The sequence below is a fragment of the Alligator mississippiensis genome, chromosome 5, assembly GCF_030867095.1.
Source record: "Alligator mississippiensis isolate rAllMis1 chromosome 5, rAllMis1, whole genome shotgun sequence".
In the NCBI taxonomy this organism is placed as follows: domain Eukaryota; kingdom Metazoa; phylum Chordata; order Crocodylia; family Alligatoridae; genus Alligator; species Alligator mississippiensis.
In genome coordinates, this window is record NC_081828.1 from 150,415,540 (window position 1) to 150,435,870 (window position 20,331).

Genomic DNA, 20,331 nt, shown 5'->3' on the forward strand with positions numbered 1-20,331 from the left:
TATCAAAACCAATTAACATCAGTGTATAAGGGGCATCTCAGAGGACTGAGTAGCTTTCTGTTAAGTAAGAGGGGCAAAAGTCTTTACATTCTTGTTTTCCCACATTTACCATAGTAAACCCAGAAATTTGTCCAAAGCCTTTTCTTCCTGCACTCTGGCTAATATGCCAACAAGAGACCGAGAGCAACCAGCAAGGCATACTCCCAGACCAAATGTCAAGTGGGACAAGACAAGTTAGTTCTTACTCGAAGTATGATAGATGTTTTTCTCAAATTTCATTGTTCCTTTCAAGAGAATTAACATCCAAAATTGTACCAAACTGAATAGAAGTGCATAGTTAACAGCATACAGTACAAACAGCAGTGGGTTATCAGAGGCAAGAAATGGGAACCATAGAAATGCACACATCTGAAGGAGAAATATAATCCAAACTTGCTCAGCTCTACTGAACAACTAAATCTAAAAGATTTATTCAAAGACACTGCACTAGTGTTTCACCTTAACTAGCATGAAGCAATAACTGTATTTTCTTTTCAGGTTACTGAAGCAACATGTAGAAGCACCCATTTCTGCAGACCATTAAAACTCCCAAAGAATTCTTTGAGTGCTGAGTATCAGCCTACAGACCAAACTTTAAAGCAGGCACTTAAAATGCAACTGGTAGATAAATGAGTCTCTGTTCAAAATATGAAATTATAAGCTGTTTCAGATCATATTTTTAAATGCAAAAACTAAGGAAATCCTTTTGGAGCCATTGAAATAAGAGACCAAAATAATTAGGCTTTTATATATTATTTAAAACTACTCTGTTACCAGTACAATATATTAATTTTACAAATGTAAAATTCATTAGCTATTAAAGCATTTTCAAAACCACACGTCCTACTGTAGCTTTATTGCACAGTATCTATGAAAATATTAATTTTTAAAATTAGAAAACAAATGTTTTCAATTATAGAAGAGACAATCTGATATAGGGACAATAAGAAAATCTACCCAGAAAATAAACTTTCACAGGATACCAAGCTTAACAGGTGCATCCGTAGGCCCAGTTTACAAAAGAGTTTTTAGCTGGTACTGGATGCTATAATACAATATTACCATTGTACCTTAGTTACAAAGCTAAATGTAATTTAGACTGATTTCTTATATTAAGCATGGAGGCAATTCTAATATTAACAGTTCTGAATACCTTTTGTACCACAAGTGCTTTAGTTCTGATAACTACTTGCTGAATAGAACTGTGATTTAACATTGCCCAGGGATTTTGCTAGTACATGTTCTTCGTCACAATGCAGTATTTTCAACCTGATAACTGCTGAACTTTACCAGTGTAACGTCTGTAATATAAAACATCTAGAAATGTAAGTTAAACTCTATTCTTTATAAATTTCAGTTGGAAAAGTAATGTCAAGTGATCATTTATTTTTGGCCTGAATTTAGTCTCTATTAGTAGGAAGGTAAGTACTTCCTATAAGTAGTGTAAGTGGTAATGTACAGAAGTGCTTAATTTGATACTTAGCGATATACTAATATGAGCTGTATAACTTTAAATATGCCCCTGGATCTAAATATCACAGTTAATAAAATTATTTACAGTTGGGCTTGATAGAAAATCCAGTTAACTTCAGAGGCATACATGATAAGCTGGAGGACTGTAAAAGGGTGACATTCTGTATGCACAGTAAGCTAAAATCTGCATCATCTATCTTGGGAAATCTAACAAATTCTTCTGTATGTGGAACACAAAATGGGGTGATTAATTGAAATACATAAAAAAGTAGCCCTATTAGAGTAAATAAAGGCAAGGATAGTATATACCTACCACAGTTTTTGAAGTAATTTCTGGGAACTTATGTCCTGCATAAGTCAATACAACATTCCATATCTAGTCAGAGATTATTTTTTTAAATAGTGGTTATGAACTCACAAATTATTTGCAGTTAAAATACTTGTCAAAAACAAAATCCATAGAAAAGTTTGTATCTATCTAGGATTTCCTTCTAATTCAAAGCAGTTCCTTTCATAGAGCTAATTGCTCTTCTCTCACCACACCTTAACTGCTGAGTGCCTCATTTAAAAATATTTATAAGACTCTACAATGAAACATTTAGACACAACATTTCAGCCTCTGAATTAAATTGCAATTTTTTTCTTAATGTTATATTTTACTGGAAAAAATAAAAACTATTTTGCAAATAGATACTGCATTAGAGAAGATAAAACATTCATGGTCCAGGAATTTTCTATCCAAATCCCCAAACGTGCAATTTGCCACCAAAAGTTTTGAGGATATATCCAATAAAAACCTATTATTGAACATACTGCAACTGGACATGCAAAAGAAGTTTAACAGTAATGTTAAATATATTATAAAGCATTATTTTAATAAAATAAACATTTTCTATTATTTTAATATAATACATGTTTGCAAAACTAAAAGGGTTTTAAAAGTGCTAATTATAACACATAGTTTTCTTAGTATATATTAAAAGTTCTGTTTCTACTGGAAATGGAGTAGTATATCTGCCCATAAGTAGGCACACTGGCTGTAAGAAAGACAAAATTGTCATTTGTCAATTAATCCAGCTTCTTTAATTTTTGTGTAGAAGAATTTCTCCAGTATATTGGCACATTTGTAGTATTCACTCTCAGGAGGATTATACTCTCTGCAGTTTGTAAAGACCCGCTGTAAGTCTGCCATGAATAATTTCTTAGTCACGTAGTACCTATTCTTGAGTCGCTCGCTCATGGTTTTTAGATCTGTATGGGGGGGGGGAAAAAAAGATTAGCAATCCTTGATTCCTGAAATGTTAAGAATGCATGCAGTAGTTAAGATGCACTATAGTTGCTGTCAATTTCTTTCTTTAGGTTACAAATCCTTAATTACTTTTGTTTACTTAGGTACTGATCCTCTTCCCATTGATCCCACAGCAAGACAGTTGCTTTCAATAGAGTGGGATAGGGGTTTTAATCACATGAGCATCTTTTTCCATGACCGTGAATATATGCAACACCTAACTTTTGCCTCAATTTTAAGGCTCAAAGGGCATTTACAAAACACTTTTCACAGACAAGCCTATGAACTTCACTTCATCAACCTCCTGGATACAAAAAATCATGGACTAAATATAACTATTGGCTTTATGACGCATTATAACCTGCCTGACAAGTGACTCCCCAGGTACCTCTCCACTATTTACCTGTTACATTCATCCCCCTCCCACCCTAGCCTCTCTCTCACCCACTGACTCCTCAATTTACATCTTCACTAGCTTTCTTGCATGTATACCAGCCTCTGGCCTCTTCATTCATTCCATCCAGGAAGAGCACACACCAACTGCAGATGCCTCCACAGCCTAATGAATGTTATTTAAACCCAAAAGCTCACTAAGAAGAATTTTTCCAACTATTTGAGTTGGTCTAATAAAACATATCAGACTTACCTGAACAACTTTATCTGCCAAGGGCTAAAATGTGAATATTTGTCTGATATTCTGGTTGTCTTTATCCTCTAAGGCAGGGGTTAACAACCTATGGCCCACAGACTGGACCCAGCCCACCAAGCAACTCTACCTGGTCTGTGAAGCCAGGACATCTAAAGCAAATCTGCAGCCAAGGATGTTGGTGCCAGGCCAGCGTACAGCAACTGCTGGGTCAGAAGTGGTGGCCCACATTTGGACCTGGCTCTGTTAAATTTAGTCTACTACTCCTAAAAGGTTGCTAGCTCCTGCTGCAAAGGTGCTGACTGTCCTTAAACTGTTATTGGTATCAGAAGTGAAGGGAATTCAGCACTGGCCAGGATAATACCCTAAAATATGTATCACAAAAATATCAAAATAACAAATATCATAGTCCATTTAAGTTAATGCAACAAAGGATAGGTATCTTTGTTTATGATAAGCAATAATAAGTACAGGATCTATGTGATACATTTTTAACTACTTTCACAAGTTTATAATTTAGTTAATAGATAAATCAAAGCAAATATGCAGGGTTGTTTGGGGAAAGATACAGTTTTCTGTAAGTTAATTCAGTTTGTTTTACTGGCTACCTTTGAAAAAGGATCGCAAGGGGCCTCCTGTCAAGTCCCCTGTGTTTACAGGCAGTCTTTTGCCCAAGGAATCCCAGAAATCACCACTTCCAATGCACAAAACCAGAAGTGCCAAGAACACTGCTACTGTGTAGAACAGTGAAAGTCCACGCCTGTGCCATATGACTAGAGGTGAGAAGGGGGATGGGAGAGGGGTGGGACCGGGCCCAACATGGAGGAGGAGGCCTGCTCCTCCCCTCCCCCCGCCGCTGCCGTGGCCAGGCCTGCTGCTTCCCCCACTCCCACGTTGGGCCTGCTTCCCCCTGCGGCAGCAGTGGTGAGGGAAGAGGAGTAGGCCCGGGCCCGATGCAGGGGAGGACCAGGCCCGAGGCTAAAGAGAAGCCAGGCCGCCACGACGGGGGGAGCAGTGGGCTCAGGCCGACCCAGCGGGCAGGATAGAGGAGTTGGATCAGGCTCAAGGCGGGGAGGAAGCCAACTCCTCCCATCCCCCAGCCGCTGCTGCATCGGGCCATGTCAGGCCGGGCCCACTGTTCCCCCACCACCACTGTGGCAGGCCGGCTTCTCCCCCGACTTGGACTCAGTCTTCCTACCCCACTGGGGCCCGGTCCCACACCTCCTCCACCACCACCCCCTCTCCCCCACATCAGCTCCGAGCCCACTCCTCCGGGTCAGCCTGGCCCACTGCTCCCCCGCCCTCAGGCCTACTCCTCTTCCGCATTAGGGCCAGCCCACTCCTCCCCTTCCCCACTGCCACCGCCGTAGATAGATAGATAGATATAGGTATATTTTTCAGGTTTATGTCAGATTGTTAGTTGGGCCATAGTTCCATGCATCTCAAAACAGCATTTTTGTACTTCAGCTACTGCCCTAAGTGCCCCTAAATGTATTTCATTGAAGGAAGGCCACCTTAATATCAGCAGTGAGGAAAAAGCCAATAGAATGACAACAGACTTCAGAGTTCTACTGTTGGAAAGAAATTCATTAAGGAAAAACCGCTTTCCCTATGCTGCATTTTTAAGTGAGAGAGAAAAAAAATATCCATCTGAATATGTAAGTCACTGATTCTAAGTCAAAGCCACTGTCAACAGGAATAAAACACTGTAGGTGCATCTACATGAGACATTTACTGTGGAGTTGCTTAATTAGTTCTGCAGTAAAGTCTCAGCATCTACATGTATGGCCCTACTAGGCAACAGGAAACTAATACATATCGCCATAGGTTATTACTTGCAAACACAAGTATTATTCTGTAGCAGCATTTTGTGCACCACATGTGTTTAGATGCTGATGGGACTGACTGAGGCATGAGGGTGTTTCAGTGCTGGGACTGCCTGCTGGCTAACCCCGCACTGAAGCAACCTCATGTCCCAGGCCAGCCCCTCCGCAGCATGCTGAGCAAGCTCGGAGCAGCCCCACGCTGGCCGGCTGATATCCCAGGCCCCCTGCCAGCCAGGGCCACTCTGAGCTGGCTCAATGTGCTGCAGTCCCAGGCGCATATGTAAACACAGCGCCCAAGAGAAATATACTCTGGTGTGAACTGTGCTGGAGTTTATTCAACTGAATTAATAATGCATGTAGACACCTCCTGTATGTAAATCCATGCTATCACTGTCACAGAATTTGCAAAGAGATACAATTCACAATAGCAAAAGAGATGTGAAAGTATAATACAAAATAATGCCAAAAAGTTTGTTACAAAAACTGAAGAACATTGTATAAGAGTAATGGGACACTGTATAAAAGTAATGGAGAGAAAAGACATAGTAGTGTGTCATAAGAGGAAAGTATTAAAAAACTGAATTTGGAGCAGTATCAGGGCTCTCTTTAGACCATTAATGAAGTATGAGATGCCCCTGCAGAAAAGGAAGGGTGTTCCATTATACCTTCACACCAGTGTTCAGCCAGCCAATATTCCATGTAAGAAACTTGAGGTCATACATAGTAGGAATAGTGACGTATACATCGGCTGTCTGTCTCGCTGTTTTCACTTGAGAGATTCAGGCCATGTCAAATGACAAAAGCTGTACTGATTAAGTCCGTTTGGAAACAGATTTAGTTAAATCAGTACAGCCCTCTCGCTTGGTTTCTCTTAAATCAGATTAAGAGTACCTTATATTGATTTGGATTAAATAGATTCCATACTGACATAAGCTAGATCAACACATGGTACTCCTAAGCCAATTTAAGGGGATTGAACATAAGGGGTTGCCTTCATTTCGTTAAATAAATTGCGACTCTGTGCAGGAAAAACCAAAGCATAGTAAAATTTATTTATTTTGTACGCATCTCACATAGGGATGATTTGAAACACTAGAATTCCAGAAGGTTTTAAAACAAAACTTGAATGTAAGGGAAGATATGCAAGGGGGGAAAAATCACCAGGAAGCACCATGCTTTCTTGCATACCACACCCCACCCCAAGTAAGATATGCACCTTGGTTTTGGAAGACAGAATGTAGAAAAAGGGATTTTTCCAGCCATGGGCTGGCTGTGTGACATAATACATCCTCCTGAAAACACAAAAGGTCCACGAAATGTGGTATCCCAGGAAACAGCCTGGATGAGGCAGCAGGAACTTCCTGGTATGGCAAGAGAGCAACAAGGCTAGGTCCCAGACCCTTGCAAGGACAGTAGCAAGACTGTTGATTCTTACTGTAAACAGTTCTTCATATAAGTTCCTGTTAATAATAAAATGTTTCCATACCACAAGTCTCATCAAGATACTATGGATTGCATGCATTAGTTTACTCTTAACCAGCTCAATTGTTCAATTAACAATTATGAGAGGGTTAACACTGGACTCCACCACTGCTACTCTGCTGGGCCACATAGAAATGCACAGATGCTATGCCCCATTTTGGCCACCGTTAGAAACGTAGAGATGCTGTTCACTATTCCTCCCTGCTTCTGTTCCAGCAAAGAAAAATCAGCTTCTTCCCTTAAGACATGTTTCAATTTTGGAGGGCTGATTTTGGGGGAAATCATGTATGCAGTGTATTAGTAAATATAGTACTTTCTTTACAATAATACCGTGTTGTTTGATGGACCTCACAGCAAACAGTATGGTATAGCACTAATAGGATTCTTCCAATTACCTTTAAGGAGATGTTAACAAATAACCTCTCCCATTTAGTTGTATACTTTGTGGAGCACAGGTGAACTGGAAAAAAAACAACCTGAACATGATGGCACAATTCAAAGCTTTGGAAAAGTAGTTATCTTCAAGAGCATGGGCAAAATACAAAAAGCCTAAGGATAGTAATCTATACAGACAACATTGGAGACAGAAAACCTACAATTATGAATCCTTAAGGGGCCCTCCAATTTGGACAGCATTCCATTTTTTTTTAATAAATAAAAGTTACTGTAGGTACAGTATTTTACATTTAATGACAAAGGTATACAGCTGTAGCCAAAGAAATTCATCAAAAAAAACCACACATAGCTGAGTGCTTTTTCTTTTGAAAAAATATCATTTTTCCCTTTTTTGTCAATATACAGACAGGCACAGAAGAAAAACATTGTGAAGACTGTTATGCGGCCTGTCATGCAACCCTCGATGGCTTGCCAAAACTCAGTAAGCGGCCCTCTGCCCAAAATAATTGCCCACCCCTGAGCTAGAGAGATCTTTAAGTCTATACTTAAAAATGTTAGTGGCATTACCCATGGGAAACCTTATAACTTCATAATATCCAGGAGCTTCTGTTCTCTTCACAGGTTCCATGAAGGGCCAAGCGCTTTGATGGCTCTTTGGGGAAAAAGAAAAGAAAAGAAAAGAGTAAGGTGTCTAATATGGAAACTCCATGTTGGAAATCATTAAAAAATCTTTACAGAAGATGAACTAAAACTGACACTCACCTTAACCTGCTGAAGGATGGTTTTTAATGTGCTGTAAAGCTGATCTGGATCTTTGGACTCTTTACTTGAAATAAAAATTAAAAAAAATTAGCTTTAATCTCTTATTTCATTTATATAATGCTGCTCTTAACACAAAACCAATGCTCAAATAGAAAACATTTTAACAGAAAAACAATACCCAGGAGCTGGTTTATTGATGCTTATTTATCTCAAGTTTTCTCTAGACAGAAAGAAACACTTCAAGTTATATAGTCTGGAATCTTTTTTCAAAGAATTCTCAAATTACTTAATAATTTTAGTTGTTCAAATTGTACTTACCCTCTCTCTTTTCCACTTGGTTTCCAGCCAGTCTCTCCTGCACACCAACAAAATTAAACATTACATGAGAACAACTTTAAGTCAAAAGATTGAGTTAATATGAATCTAAAATAAATAAATAAATATCAGTGCTCCCTGAATAAAGGTTTTTTTAGGGTTAATCTTAAAACTACAGTATACTAGCTCCCAAGACCGTTTAATTTCCTACAAAATATAGTCCAATATCCTATATCATGAAGTCCCATTCATGATACTGTCCCAGCAAGAATGCACTGTTTTATTTAAAAATCCTTCACCATATTTTATCATTACCTCCAGCATTTCAATGTAAAGAAAATAGATGTAAAATGATATAATAATTTCCTAGAGCAAGAAAATAAATTACAAAGTCAGACAATAGAGGAAAAATATCATTGATGGGCTTAGTTTTGTTGTACCCCAATCCATATCAGTACCTATTTAATTAGCACAAGGCTAGATAACTGAATGGGATTATAGAGTACACAATAGTCAGGTGGAAATTACACTTGAAAACAAAACAAAGGACCATCACATGCCAATAGAATTAAATAATGTATGTAGAATAGCTCTAGACTAGGAATCCTTGAGAAAATTTCTAAACCTGTAGAAAAAAATGACAGAATCAGCCCTCCCTGACATCAGATTAATTAATTTAGATATATCTATGCTTCCAATAAGCAATATTTAGCAGCTTCTAATTTCTCTAATCTTGGCCTCTATTTTTGGCTATTTTGATGCAGCACTGCATTAAGGGAGGTTGGTACATACTAATTCCAGGAATGCTTTCAATAGGAATCTGTCGTACGCCATCCTTGAAGCAGGAAAGACCAGGATAGACTTTTCGAATCTGAGCTTGTTTCCTTTCAATCAGCTTTTTTATGATCTGTTATAATGTAGCAGAGAAAAAAAAAATGTAGTTTCAAAAGTCAAGAACTGTAGTTGACGAGCTCAAAAGCAACTACCAAGACACTACGGCAAAACTGTAATGCACAGAAACACATTATTAATAGGTTATTATTCCATTTTTGTGCACCAAAGATTTCCCCTGAAATCACTGTGAAGTTTGGATGCACACAGAACACAAGGTTAATCCATCATAAATATTTTATTGAACAAGAATACTGCTTATATTCTAGTTTTCAGATGCACTTGTTCAGTTTTAAAGTCTCTGTGTAACTGTGGATGGTGTTTGTATATTAATCACAACAGCCCTTATTCAAGATTTTCCCTCAAGGAAGTCAAAATTGATGATATACATACAGCAGAAAACTCTTCTGCCTTTCCTTGCATTCAGCTCATCATCTGAATTCATGAAAAGCCAGAGGGTTTTTTCCAACTGAAAGGGGGAAGGATTTCTTAGGGTGATATCTTACATAGGACCAACTACGTAGTGAGACAAGCTTTCCAGTGCAAAATATTCTTGCTCAGGTCTCTTGATCACAGGAACCATCACTCTGACACCACCAACTGAAAGGTTAATTCTGGTCTGTTCTGTTTGTCCCCCTTTTGTTAACTCAATTTTAAGTAATTTTGTTTTGTGCTCCTGATGAGTATTTAAACGTTTTGCTATACTCTGTGCCTGGAAGATGTCATTTTCAAAATGACTGCTTCCTGTGTAATTATTCTTTTTATACATCTAAACACTTAATACTGGCTATTTATTTTTATTTTTTTTTTAAATTTGAGTTAATCATTACACTTTTTTGAGATTACAATAGGGTTTTTTTCTTTGATAAGGAAACAATTTTCTTTAAAAACGGAACATCCCCACTACTGGGTTTCTAAAACTAATTTTTATTATTGTCTTTTAAAATTCACATATTTTAAACTGGTAATAAATGTTAAACTACAATATCAGCCAGTCCATTTGTCTGGAATCAACATCTTATAGAAGCCAGGCTAGAACAAACAGTGATATTCTCTCTAGTCTCTACCCACAAGACCAATATTTTTGGATGTTTCTGATGAAACAAGTGGTGAACAAGTTAATGATGAAATTGAAATCATTAGCATTAAATTTCAATGTCAACATTTCTTCAAGGAGAGATGGAATTTTTCATGCTTCCCAGAATTGTTGGTTTTGTTTATTTACAGCCTATTTAAAACAGCAATGCGATGGTTCACACTGACTTTTTTGCAGTGATATGGATACAATCCAATTCTTTAGATGAAAGCTTAAATTCTGTACAAATGATGGGACTAGGAAAAACTGGATGTAGACTACAGGCCACTTCCAGCTCCACTAGACCCACTGATAAATGGCATTGGGAAGTACTGCAATAGTAACATGGAAATTTCTATGTAGTTAAGAGGCATAAGCAAGAAAAGTGCCTTGTATTGTTTAGGTACAACCTCAGGGAGACAAATTGAGCAGTGACAACAAGCACACAGCTAGAACATGGGTTGCCAGAAAGCAAGGCACACAGAGCAAACAAGGATTAATGGAAGGAATGTAAACTTTCAGGAACAGTTCTCTTGAGAAGGGAAGATAAATACATGATAATATCACAGAAGTTTTAATTCCTAAGTTAAAGAACCCCATATTTGAAAATAAATCTATACAACAAAAACTACTGCACCCAACAACAATGCACTAAAATTCAAGCAAATTCTTACACTATTCTTTAAGACTGTCTACAAACAGCTATTCCTTCTTTGGATTGTAACTCATTTAAAAAAAATGACATCTTTCCTGAGCATGATGGTAAATTTAACAGAATTTATTTCAGCTTGGTTTCTGGTAGGAAACTGTTTTGGATATACAACTGTGGAAGTAACAAGCCACAATCCATCCATCAGCCACCTCATCAGCACTCAAAATTATATTTACACCCATAAATCTTAATATTTTTGTTTGTATTAACAAAACAGATGGACATTTTTTCATAGTTACAGACTGATGAATGCTTGAAGGTATCCCTATAATGCAAAGAGCACAGGATTTGTGGAGGACTGCAGCACCTAATTGCAAAATGAAATATTACAAACACACTTCCAATGATGTGGAGGTTGGAAAACAATACCAACTTGGATGGAGAAAGCAAAATTTTCAAATGTACCCAAATGATTAAAGTTCCTAATTCTCATTTTCAGCAGTGACTAAAGTTGTAAAATGGATGAAAAAAATTATATCATCTTCAAAATTGTGGAGGGAGATGGAGGAATCACTGCAGTGCAGCTGACACATGGCAACTGTTTTGTGTTCACTCCTGTCCCACAGTAACCGGATGCTCAACAGTGGTAACTTAGCACTGTTTCATTGATGGTCACACTGTTCCCTGACTTAACTTCCAATTACTGTAATACAAGAACAGACACTCAAAATGGTTACGACAAAGTACATGATACATAATAAATTGTTTTTAACCATCTAATTTGGTATGTTTTCTTTATCTGTAACCTAAGTCATTTAGGAGCTTAAGCAGCATTAAGAAATCAAAGCAATGTAGGCTCCTAGATGCCTACTTCATAAAAAAACTGGAAATCTGTGGATCCACTGCTTAATGGTGAAGCTAAGTTTTTAATAGAAAATGCAAAGAAGGCGGAGCTGCTCAGTGAACTACTTTGCCTCAACCTTCAGGGAACAAAACAAAACTGAATAAACCCCACTGCAACCAGACAATTATCAAAATTAATACAAACGAAGAGAATGGGTTGCAGATAATGGGGATGCAATAGAGAGCTTCTGACAAATTAAATTAATTTGAGTCGGCAGTAAATGAAGAAATTTCAGAGCTACTGACAATAATATTTGCAATCATGGATGACAAGCAAGGTTTTGGGGTTCGGGACTGAAAGAGAAGCAATATGGTGCCTTAAAAAAGCAAAACTCAGGAAGTTATAGACCAGTTAGCTTGACTTCAAGGTATCTGGGAAATTACTAGAGCAAATTATAAAACTGTAAATGCCTAGAGGAGAAAGTGGTGATCATTAGTACACAAGAGCAAATCATAGCAAATTAACGTGTTTCCACTTCTTTGACAAACTAGGATAACTAGTGTGATGAATGAAGAAAATGCCTGGGAAGGGGGCAGGCTGTTAATAGGCAGTCTTTCCTTTTTTTTAAATCACGGCATGATCTAGTCAGATATGTAGGAGCATGGGGTACAAAGGAGGACATTCTCCCATGGCCACAAAGTTCTCAGAGCCTGGGGAGCCTTGCTGCTGCAAGACAACTGCAAGACACACCACCTGGTGAAAAGGGAGGCATGTAAGAGGCAGGGAAACCATAGTGAGAGACTTGGGAGTTTTGGCAAGCCCTGAACGCTGCTCTGGGCCCACCAGAGTAGTTTTGGGGGATCATTTTCCCTGGCAGCAATCCTGGTTCTAGGAGCCCCCGCCCCCCGCAGAAGAACGGCCCGTCCATCCTGACATTGCCAGGGCTAGTGGGGAGAAAAATTATGTTGCAATGGGAACCCTACCAGAATAGTTCCCACTGCAGGAGAATGCCTCACCGCTCTCCTGCCAATCACCTAATTAGTGGGATGATGGGAGGAATTTTCCCAGCAAGGTCCCCACAGGACTCCCTGACAGCTTGTTCCTGGATGGACTATCAGAGAGCCAGTGCTCTCCTTCCTGCCATCTCTCTTAGGAGGGAGAGCAGCAGACTGTGCCATATAGAGTGTCTTCCAAACCAGAGAGAAACTGACAGCTTTTCAAGTTAGACTGGGTAGGAGAGAGATCTTCCTCATAGGAATCAATCTAACTTGCTTGAGGAAGAGTCAGTTTTCTTCTTCAATAAATTGCTTGAACAGCTGTATGCTTTCTTTTTTAGCCAGGAGAAAGGTTTTTCTCCCAGTACAAATGTAATGCCTATTCCTGTCCAAAGGTGACAGAAGGGTTTGGAAAGCAAGCAGTAAAAGGAATGGTTTAGAGAATATAGGAATATTCAGTCTTGGAAAAAAAGCAGAACAAGGGAGAACACTAAAAAACAGCCAGAATGAAGAGGGATAGCAACTGTTCTCCTCTGCCATAAAATATAGGGTGGGGGTGACAATGTCCTAGCAGTGGCACAGGACTGGGTTCAGAGGGTAAGGGGCTGACAGCAACCCAGCCCAACATGTGGAAATGAGAGACAGGAATGACCACCTGTACAAGTTACTGCCTGATCATTCCCAATTTTGTTAATAAAGTTGTGGCCAAATTAAACAACATGTTTGCATCTTGTCTATCTACCTGCATATCTGGGCCAAAAAGTGGGTTATTCAGTTAGGATGTTTTCTCTATTCAAAGAAACAGATTGATAGAGAAAATATTTTTCAAAATAATAAGAGACTTAAACCTGTATCAGGAGGACATAATGGTGTTCTGGTTTATAGAAAAAAAAACTTGTTTAGATTTATTGTTTCTTCTATTACCCAATCAGGAATGTATGCCCAACGTTTAACTTCAGCACTTAATTACTTTGTTGATTCAAAATCTGTGTTGGGAGAAAAATGGTGGGTTGTTTAAAGATAAAAGAAAGAACATACTATGAAAATGCTCCACTCCAAGTGACCACACTCCAGCCAGCCTCTACATCTCACATATCAGTGTCCCCACATTTCAAAATAGCAGTGGGGGTGCTTTAACTAAAGCTAATTTAATAAGCTTTTGTTAAAGGGCTCCCACCGCCATTTTGAAGCACAGGGACACTGATACACAAGATGCTGGATGGACTATCACAGAGACAGATGCTTTAATTAGAGTGGCTCTCAGACAGAACATTTTAAAGAAGTTAATTAGCTAATTAAACTAATTAAAATTAGAGCTAATTAAAGAAGTAGTTTATTTACTAACTTGCACAAAATGAATGATTTCATTTTGAGCAGTGAATATGAATACTTTTCTGTATCACCATCACAGTAAAAACAGGAAAGTACAAGTTATGCTTTACCTGGCAAACCTATGACAATTAAGGCTGGAATAAAATGTTCTAACTAAAAATGAGCAGTATGATGTTTGGTATAATGGATATGTGCATGGAAGGGGACAGATATCCCAGTGCTAATAGAAAATTTTTAAAATTATTTATTGAAGCTATTTAAAATGTGGTGTACATCTTGTTTTTGAAGAAGACTGCAATATTTCATTTCAGCATTTACCTCTTTTTGCTTTTTAATGATGACAGAAAATTCAGTGTAGGGAATCCTTGGATTTAATTCACATCCCATTAATGTAGCTCCTTCGTAATCCTTGATGTAGCCAACATATTTTGCTTTTGGTACTTTAATATCTTTGGAGAAGCCCTGAGAAGAGATTAAATCAAATTATCATAAATTACATATGAAAAGAAAACTGCATTAACTGAAAAACAACTATGAATTACAACCAAAAATCCTTAGAACATCAAAATGACAACAAATATAAAAGAACAGCTACAAACCATAGCTCGAGACTTGCAAAAATACTTTGAAACTCAGGTAACGTTATATAAATATTATTTATATATGTGTGTAAGGTTGGGACAGGATTGAGTACTATGAAGAGCAGAAGCTAAAATCAAAAATATACCATTTGTATGTGCACGCACACGCAGGGCTGGGGAAACATTGTTTTTATTGAGAATAAATTGTGCATAGACAAAAACATTAGCCGTCATCTATATTCAGGCATTGTTCTTCCAAGTCCAAATCCTACAGTCATTTGTCAAGCAAAAATTCTAAGGTAGATAGGAGTTTTACTTAAGACAAAAAGTGAGAAATGTCAAAAAACCAGGAGCAAGGAATTTGGTGAGTCCATTCTTCTTGGACTAACTTTATACTGAGGATCATTTTTCATGGACCAACATGGCTACACCATCACTCCAACACTACCAGAAGACCAGGAATCTTTCTTTTACCAACCACTATAGCTTATTTATCTATGCTGTGTATTGCAGTAGTATTTATGAAACCTCAATCAGAATAAGGAATGCAATCATGATCTTTCCTAAAGTTTATAACAAAACTAGTAAAGTACATAAACATAGGGACAAAACAAAACTGACAATACGAGTCAGCCTTGCTAAGTAGAATGTTATCTCACCTGCACTATACGTACATATTAAATTGTGATTATTGGGTACTATGGTGAATGATATATTAGAAAGATAGCTGGTGCTGAGGAGCCACAAAGATTAACTAAAGACCAGTGAAAAGACCAAGGGTTTCTGCATATCCAGCTTTGATCCTCTGACAGAACCACTAGCTCCCACACAGGGATGTCAGAAAATCTGCAGTTTCTGGGGCAGATTCCACACCCTTACTTATTGCAGTTATACACACTCCCATGACACACTTCTAAAGCAAGCAAGGAGAATAGTTTTGGTGTTTTTTTAATGGACTAATACTGGCCCTTCAATGCTTCATATAGATCTGCTAATTTGGCCCCCTGTGTGGCAAAGGGGGCCAATTGCAGCTGATCCATTTGACCTTAATGATTTACTGATTTTTTTTAAACTTAGCATCTCTTATTTAAAAAAAGGATCAAAACCAGACACTGAACACAAGACATAACTCCACCACTGCTGACAACTCCACCTTATCTGCTGACATAACTCCGCCACTTCTAGAAGTTGTTTACACAAAAAGGATACCAGTCCAGAGTCAATTCTGTTCTTTATATTAAAACCACACTACCATCACGCACCTCTGTCAAATCTCAAACCCCTTTCAACAACTGTGACTCTTTAAATGGAGTGGAGCTGATACTTTGTAAAGATGACAAATGCATTTTAACATATAAACTGTAAGTCAGAAGTAAGTCTTAATTTATCTTAATCAATTTTATCTGTGATGGTTTTACACATGATTGAGAGCATTATGTAATCTACAAATATATTCAGTCTTCTTTCAAAATCAATTACATTGTAAAAACAGCTTCTTGACTGTGGCTAATACAAAACATATTTTGTGATTTAAAACAAAAACATTTTATCTAAGTGATTAGCTCTCACAAGGTACAAATATTGTTCCTAAATTTCAACTTTTGCCACTGATCTAAATCTTTTCTTAGACTGACTTACTTGTTTTTTGAAGTAGCCAATTGCATATTCATCTGCATATGTGAGGAAATTGAGAATGTTATGTTTAATGTGATATTCTTTCAGATGATTCATCAGATGAGTTCCATAACCCTGTGTGGAAATTATTTTTAAAAAAATCAGTATGAAGTCATTTGGGTTTACATAGATAAGAAGCTGTGGGGCAAGGAATATGACTTACCTGTTCTTTTAGAGTAATTTTCTCTAGATCCTATTCTCAAGAGCCTCTAATACTTAACTCAGGAAGGATTTTAAAAGATCACACAATTTCCAATCATCTCAAAAGAACACTTGCAACTCACTGGGGAACTTAGAATATCATTGCTTTGACTGACGATTCACTTTTACTCTAATATAATATACTACAGAATTTTCTTGACCATGACAGGGACAGAAAAACAACATGAAACTAAAGAGGCACTTGTTTCAAAGAGCTGTAATGCAAAGTCAATATGTATATGTATATTGTTCAAGTGTCAAGCACATATATAGTCACATACTTGGAGACTAACAAAGCTAAAACAATATAATGGTGGGAATCCTTGAAATAGATAATATAACTTCTTCTTACTACTTAACTTAGCAAAGTCATTTCACGATGGCTAGGTTGCTAGTGTGCCCAGACTGGTAATTACAATTATCTCACTATTGATTATGCTTCATCGTATGCTAAAGATTATACACTCTTTCGGGCAGGGACTATATTTATTACATATGAAAAGGACCTTGTACACTGGCCTGATCTCCAACCAGCATCCCTAAGCACTGCCTTAATACAAATAAATAACACCAATCCCTGTTAATGGCAAATGAGAAAAAAAAAATGATCTTGTTCAGTAATAGAAGAAAATTATGTAATTTAGAGGTGAATAATCCTAGAGAAAAGAAATATGCTTTACATACACTTCCAAGCTCCTCTATTTTTCATCTTATGTTGAAATATAATAGACTAAAATTGCATTATTCTTCACTAATTAAATATAATATTTTATACTAACTATTAATCCGACTGAATTTTGCATTCCTGTTTATGTTGTAATTATGGATAAAAGGAATGAATACTGGGAACCTTTACAAGTCTGTAGGGAACATATCTAGGGACCCTTATTTTATGGGAAGGTTCAGAGAATTCTTATACATTAACACAACGAACAATAAATTATTCAAATGTATTCACTCTCATAAACACTCCAGCAGCTTAATGTTTAAAAAAGGGAAGTCACGCAAAAAGTTGTGCCTAGGAGTCAGATGCAACTACCTCAAAACCATTTCAGCTTTCAAAGGAAAACAGTCCCCCAGGCTACTTCTTAGTTCAGCCACCTGAAAGTTTATAAGAGAAAGGAAGTGCTTTTCACCAAAAAGGGCTGCAAGAGCTATCTGTGAATATAAGAATATTCTGAGTTGAAGGATGACAAATAGGCAGCTAGCTCAGAAAGAAACACAAGCCCCATATTCACAGACAGTCATCTTAAACCAGGGGTGGGCAAAATGCGGCCTGCGGGGCCCCTAAAAGATTTAGAAAGTTATATTTATCTGCCGCTGGCTGCCTGTCATGCAGCCCTCAACGGCTTGCCAAAACTCAGTAAGCAGCTCTCTACCCAACATAATTGCCCATCCCTGTCTTAAATGTTCATGTATAAAGGCACTCTAGAATGCAACAAATAACTGCACTATAAGGATTGTGTTTGTGTGTAATCTAGGCAGCCACTTGGAAGTTAGCCTTTTTTATTATACCAGATTTTGAAAGGCTACCCCTGCAGACCTGTGACATGGCATGCGACAACTTTACATTACACCACTCAAAGCCGCAGCACAATGAAGATTCATTTTTTCTAGTTAAACTCTGGGTGCATTATGCTTTAATACTTCCTTTTGGAAGTACTAAAGCATGGTGCGGTACGGGTGGTTACTGTGCCATGCGCAGCGCAGTTATATTTTGCTGCTACGCTGCCGTAGCAGCACACTATAACCAGGGAGTGCACCACTACAATGACATAGTTGGCAATCACATGTAGACCTGTGTGATTGCTACGTCGCCGTAGCACGTCGCTACATCGCCGTAAGGTGATATGTAGATGCACCCTCAAAAATACATATATCTAGAATCTTATATTGTTCAAATCTTTTAAAATACTAGATGCTTTATTGCCAAGAGCTAAGTTCGAGCGAGTCTTTCTTCAAAAATCTGGTTTAGTGAATCCAAGTCTAATAAAAAATACTTACGTTTGTAAAAAAAAAAAATTAAAAAAATTCACCTTTCATCCTGCTACAACTTCACTGAGATCTTCCCCAAATATACAACCAGCACACAACCTCTGCCAACTCAGTGTCTTTAACACTAAATTTGTAACCATTTTCAGCTACAGCACAACTGACTAACATAGCTACAGCACCACCTACAGCCCAAAGGTTGAAATCAAATAGACACAGTCCAAATGCTCAAATCTCTCTGTAAAAAAGTTCATCTGGTTCTGTACCTTCAGCACTTTTCTTAAAGCAGAACAGTTTATTCTGAAAAGTTAATACCCTTTAAAGGAGTTTTACAAGTTTTTATATAACATACCCACATATTTTTAGATTGCAGGAGTTTGTCCATTTTGTTTTAAAAGTCATTTTTAGTTGAAGTCATTTAAACTTGGGGCCCATGAGATTATAGTCACACAAACAGAAGGCTCATTTTTATTCAACTACAAATGCTCTAGTAAGGTAATATAAGGCCAAGCACTGAAGAGAGCAGAGTAAATAGTCAGTGATGGGACCCAATAGACCAAGGACAGGCAAAGTCTGGCCCGCGGGCCAGATCTGGTCAGCTGTGGACTCCATTTCTCAGCTGCCCCTGCCCTCCATGGAGACTCTAGCCGCACCTGTGTAGGGAAGTTCAGGCTGAAGTTGCCGTGGAGACCAGCCTCAGTAGCGAGGGCCACATGCAGGGCAGAGCAGAGCAGGGGGTTGCTCCGGAGCCACTGGGAACTTGGGATGGGGGCAGCTTGCTCTGGAGCCAGGGCAGAACTGCGATCTGTAGCCTGCACACTCAGGGCAGGGGTGCACAAAGAAGGGATTGCGGCTCTGCCCCTACTCCAGATGAGGCTGTCACTGCTGCAAGAACCTGGGGCAGAGGCGTGATCCCCTGCTTGTGCACCCCTGACCAGAGCATGCAGGCTACAGATTGCGGCTCTGCCCTGGCTTCGGAGCAAGCTGCCCCAATCCCAAGTTCTCAGCGGCTCCGGAGCAACCCCCTGCACTGCTCTGCTACGTGTGCTGCCGGCACGGCTAAGGCTGGTCTCCATGGCAACCCAACCTGAGCTTTCCTGCGCAGATGCAGCTGGGGTCTCCATGGAGACCAGCCCAAGCCGTGACGGCAGGGGCTGCTGGGAAATGAAGCCCCTGTACAGCCAGATTGGGCATTTTGCCCACCCCTGCAATAGAATATTTATTGATGAAGATTTTTATTAGTAAGGTGAAGATCCTCAGGCAATGCATCTAAATTATTTTTACGCAGTAGACTGATTTGTTAAATATATTGTTGAATATTCCTGTACAGAAAGTGGAAATTAGAAGAGACAGCAGTTTCTAAACTGTAACTATAATCCATTTGCAAGTTGAGACTCCTCAGAACTCGGGTTTACTAAGATGCCTGTAATACACTTCTAATGTTCTCTTTACCTTGACTTGTTCATTAGAAGTCACAGCACAGAAAACAATCTCTGTAAATCCTTGAGATGGGAACATCCGGAAACAGATACCACCAATCACACGGCCATCTTTTATTAATGCAAGTGTCTTGTGTTTTCTGAATGTATAAAATAATGATAGCTTTAGTTCATGTACATATCACAGTTGCCCTCTTTTTAAAAATGTCATTCTTTTTTTATTTTTGTAGCCCCAAGGCAACCATGAATGCCTTTGCTAAATCTACTGAACAGTTATAATCTTAACATCATGCTCTATACTTAATGTAAAATGCATCAAGCTTTGTCTTTGCAGTTCACTAGCACAATGAGGCTTCCTAAGTATTGAGGTAATACAAGTAAGAATTTCATTGCCTTCACTGATTCTGTTATTAATGGTTATAGTTACC

The 20,331-nt window shown here is 38.3% G+C and overlaps 1 protein-coding gene across 1 annotated transcript in view; it reads right to left on the reverse strand.

Annotated features, from left to right (window-relative positions):
• Positions 1–760: 760 nt before the first annotated feature.
• Positions 761–20,331, reverse strand: part of KAT2B (lysine acetyltransferase 2B) — an 84,620-nt gene continuing 65,049 nt past the window's right edge. The window contains exons 11-18 of the mRNA XM_059728865.1: positions 19,917–20,043; positions 16,236–16,346; positions 14,335–14,478; positions 9,020–9,134; positions 8,231–8,267; positions 7,913–7,976; positions 7,718–7,802; positions 761–2,763 (exon numbers count right to left, since the gene is read on the reverse strand). Coding sequence (XP_059584848.1) covers positions 2,570–2,763; positions 7,718–7,802; positions 7,913–7,976; positions 8,231–8,267; positions 9,020–9,134; positions 14,335–14,478; positions 16,236–16,346; positions 19,917–20,043 — 877 coding nt within the window. The 3' untranslated portion in view covers positions 761–2,569. The remainder of the gene's footprint in view (positions 2,764–7,717; positions 7,803–7,912; positions 7,977–8,230; positions 8,268–9,019; positions 9,135–14,334; positions 14,479–16,235; positions 16,347–19,916; positions 20,044–20,331) is intronic.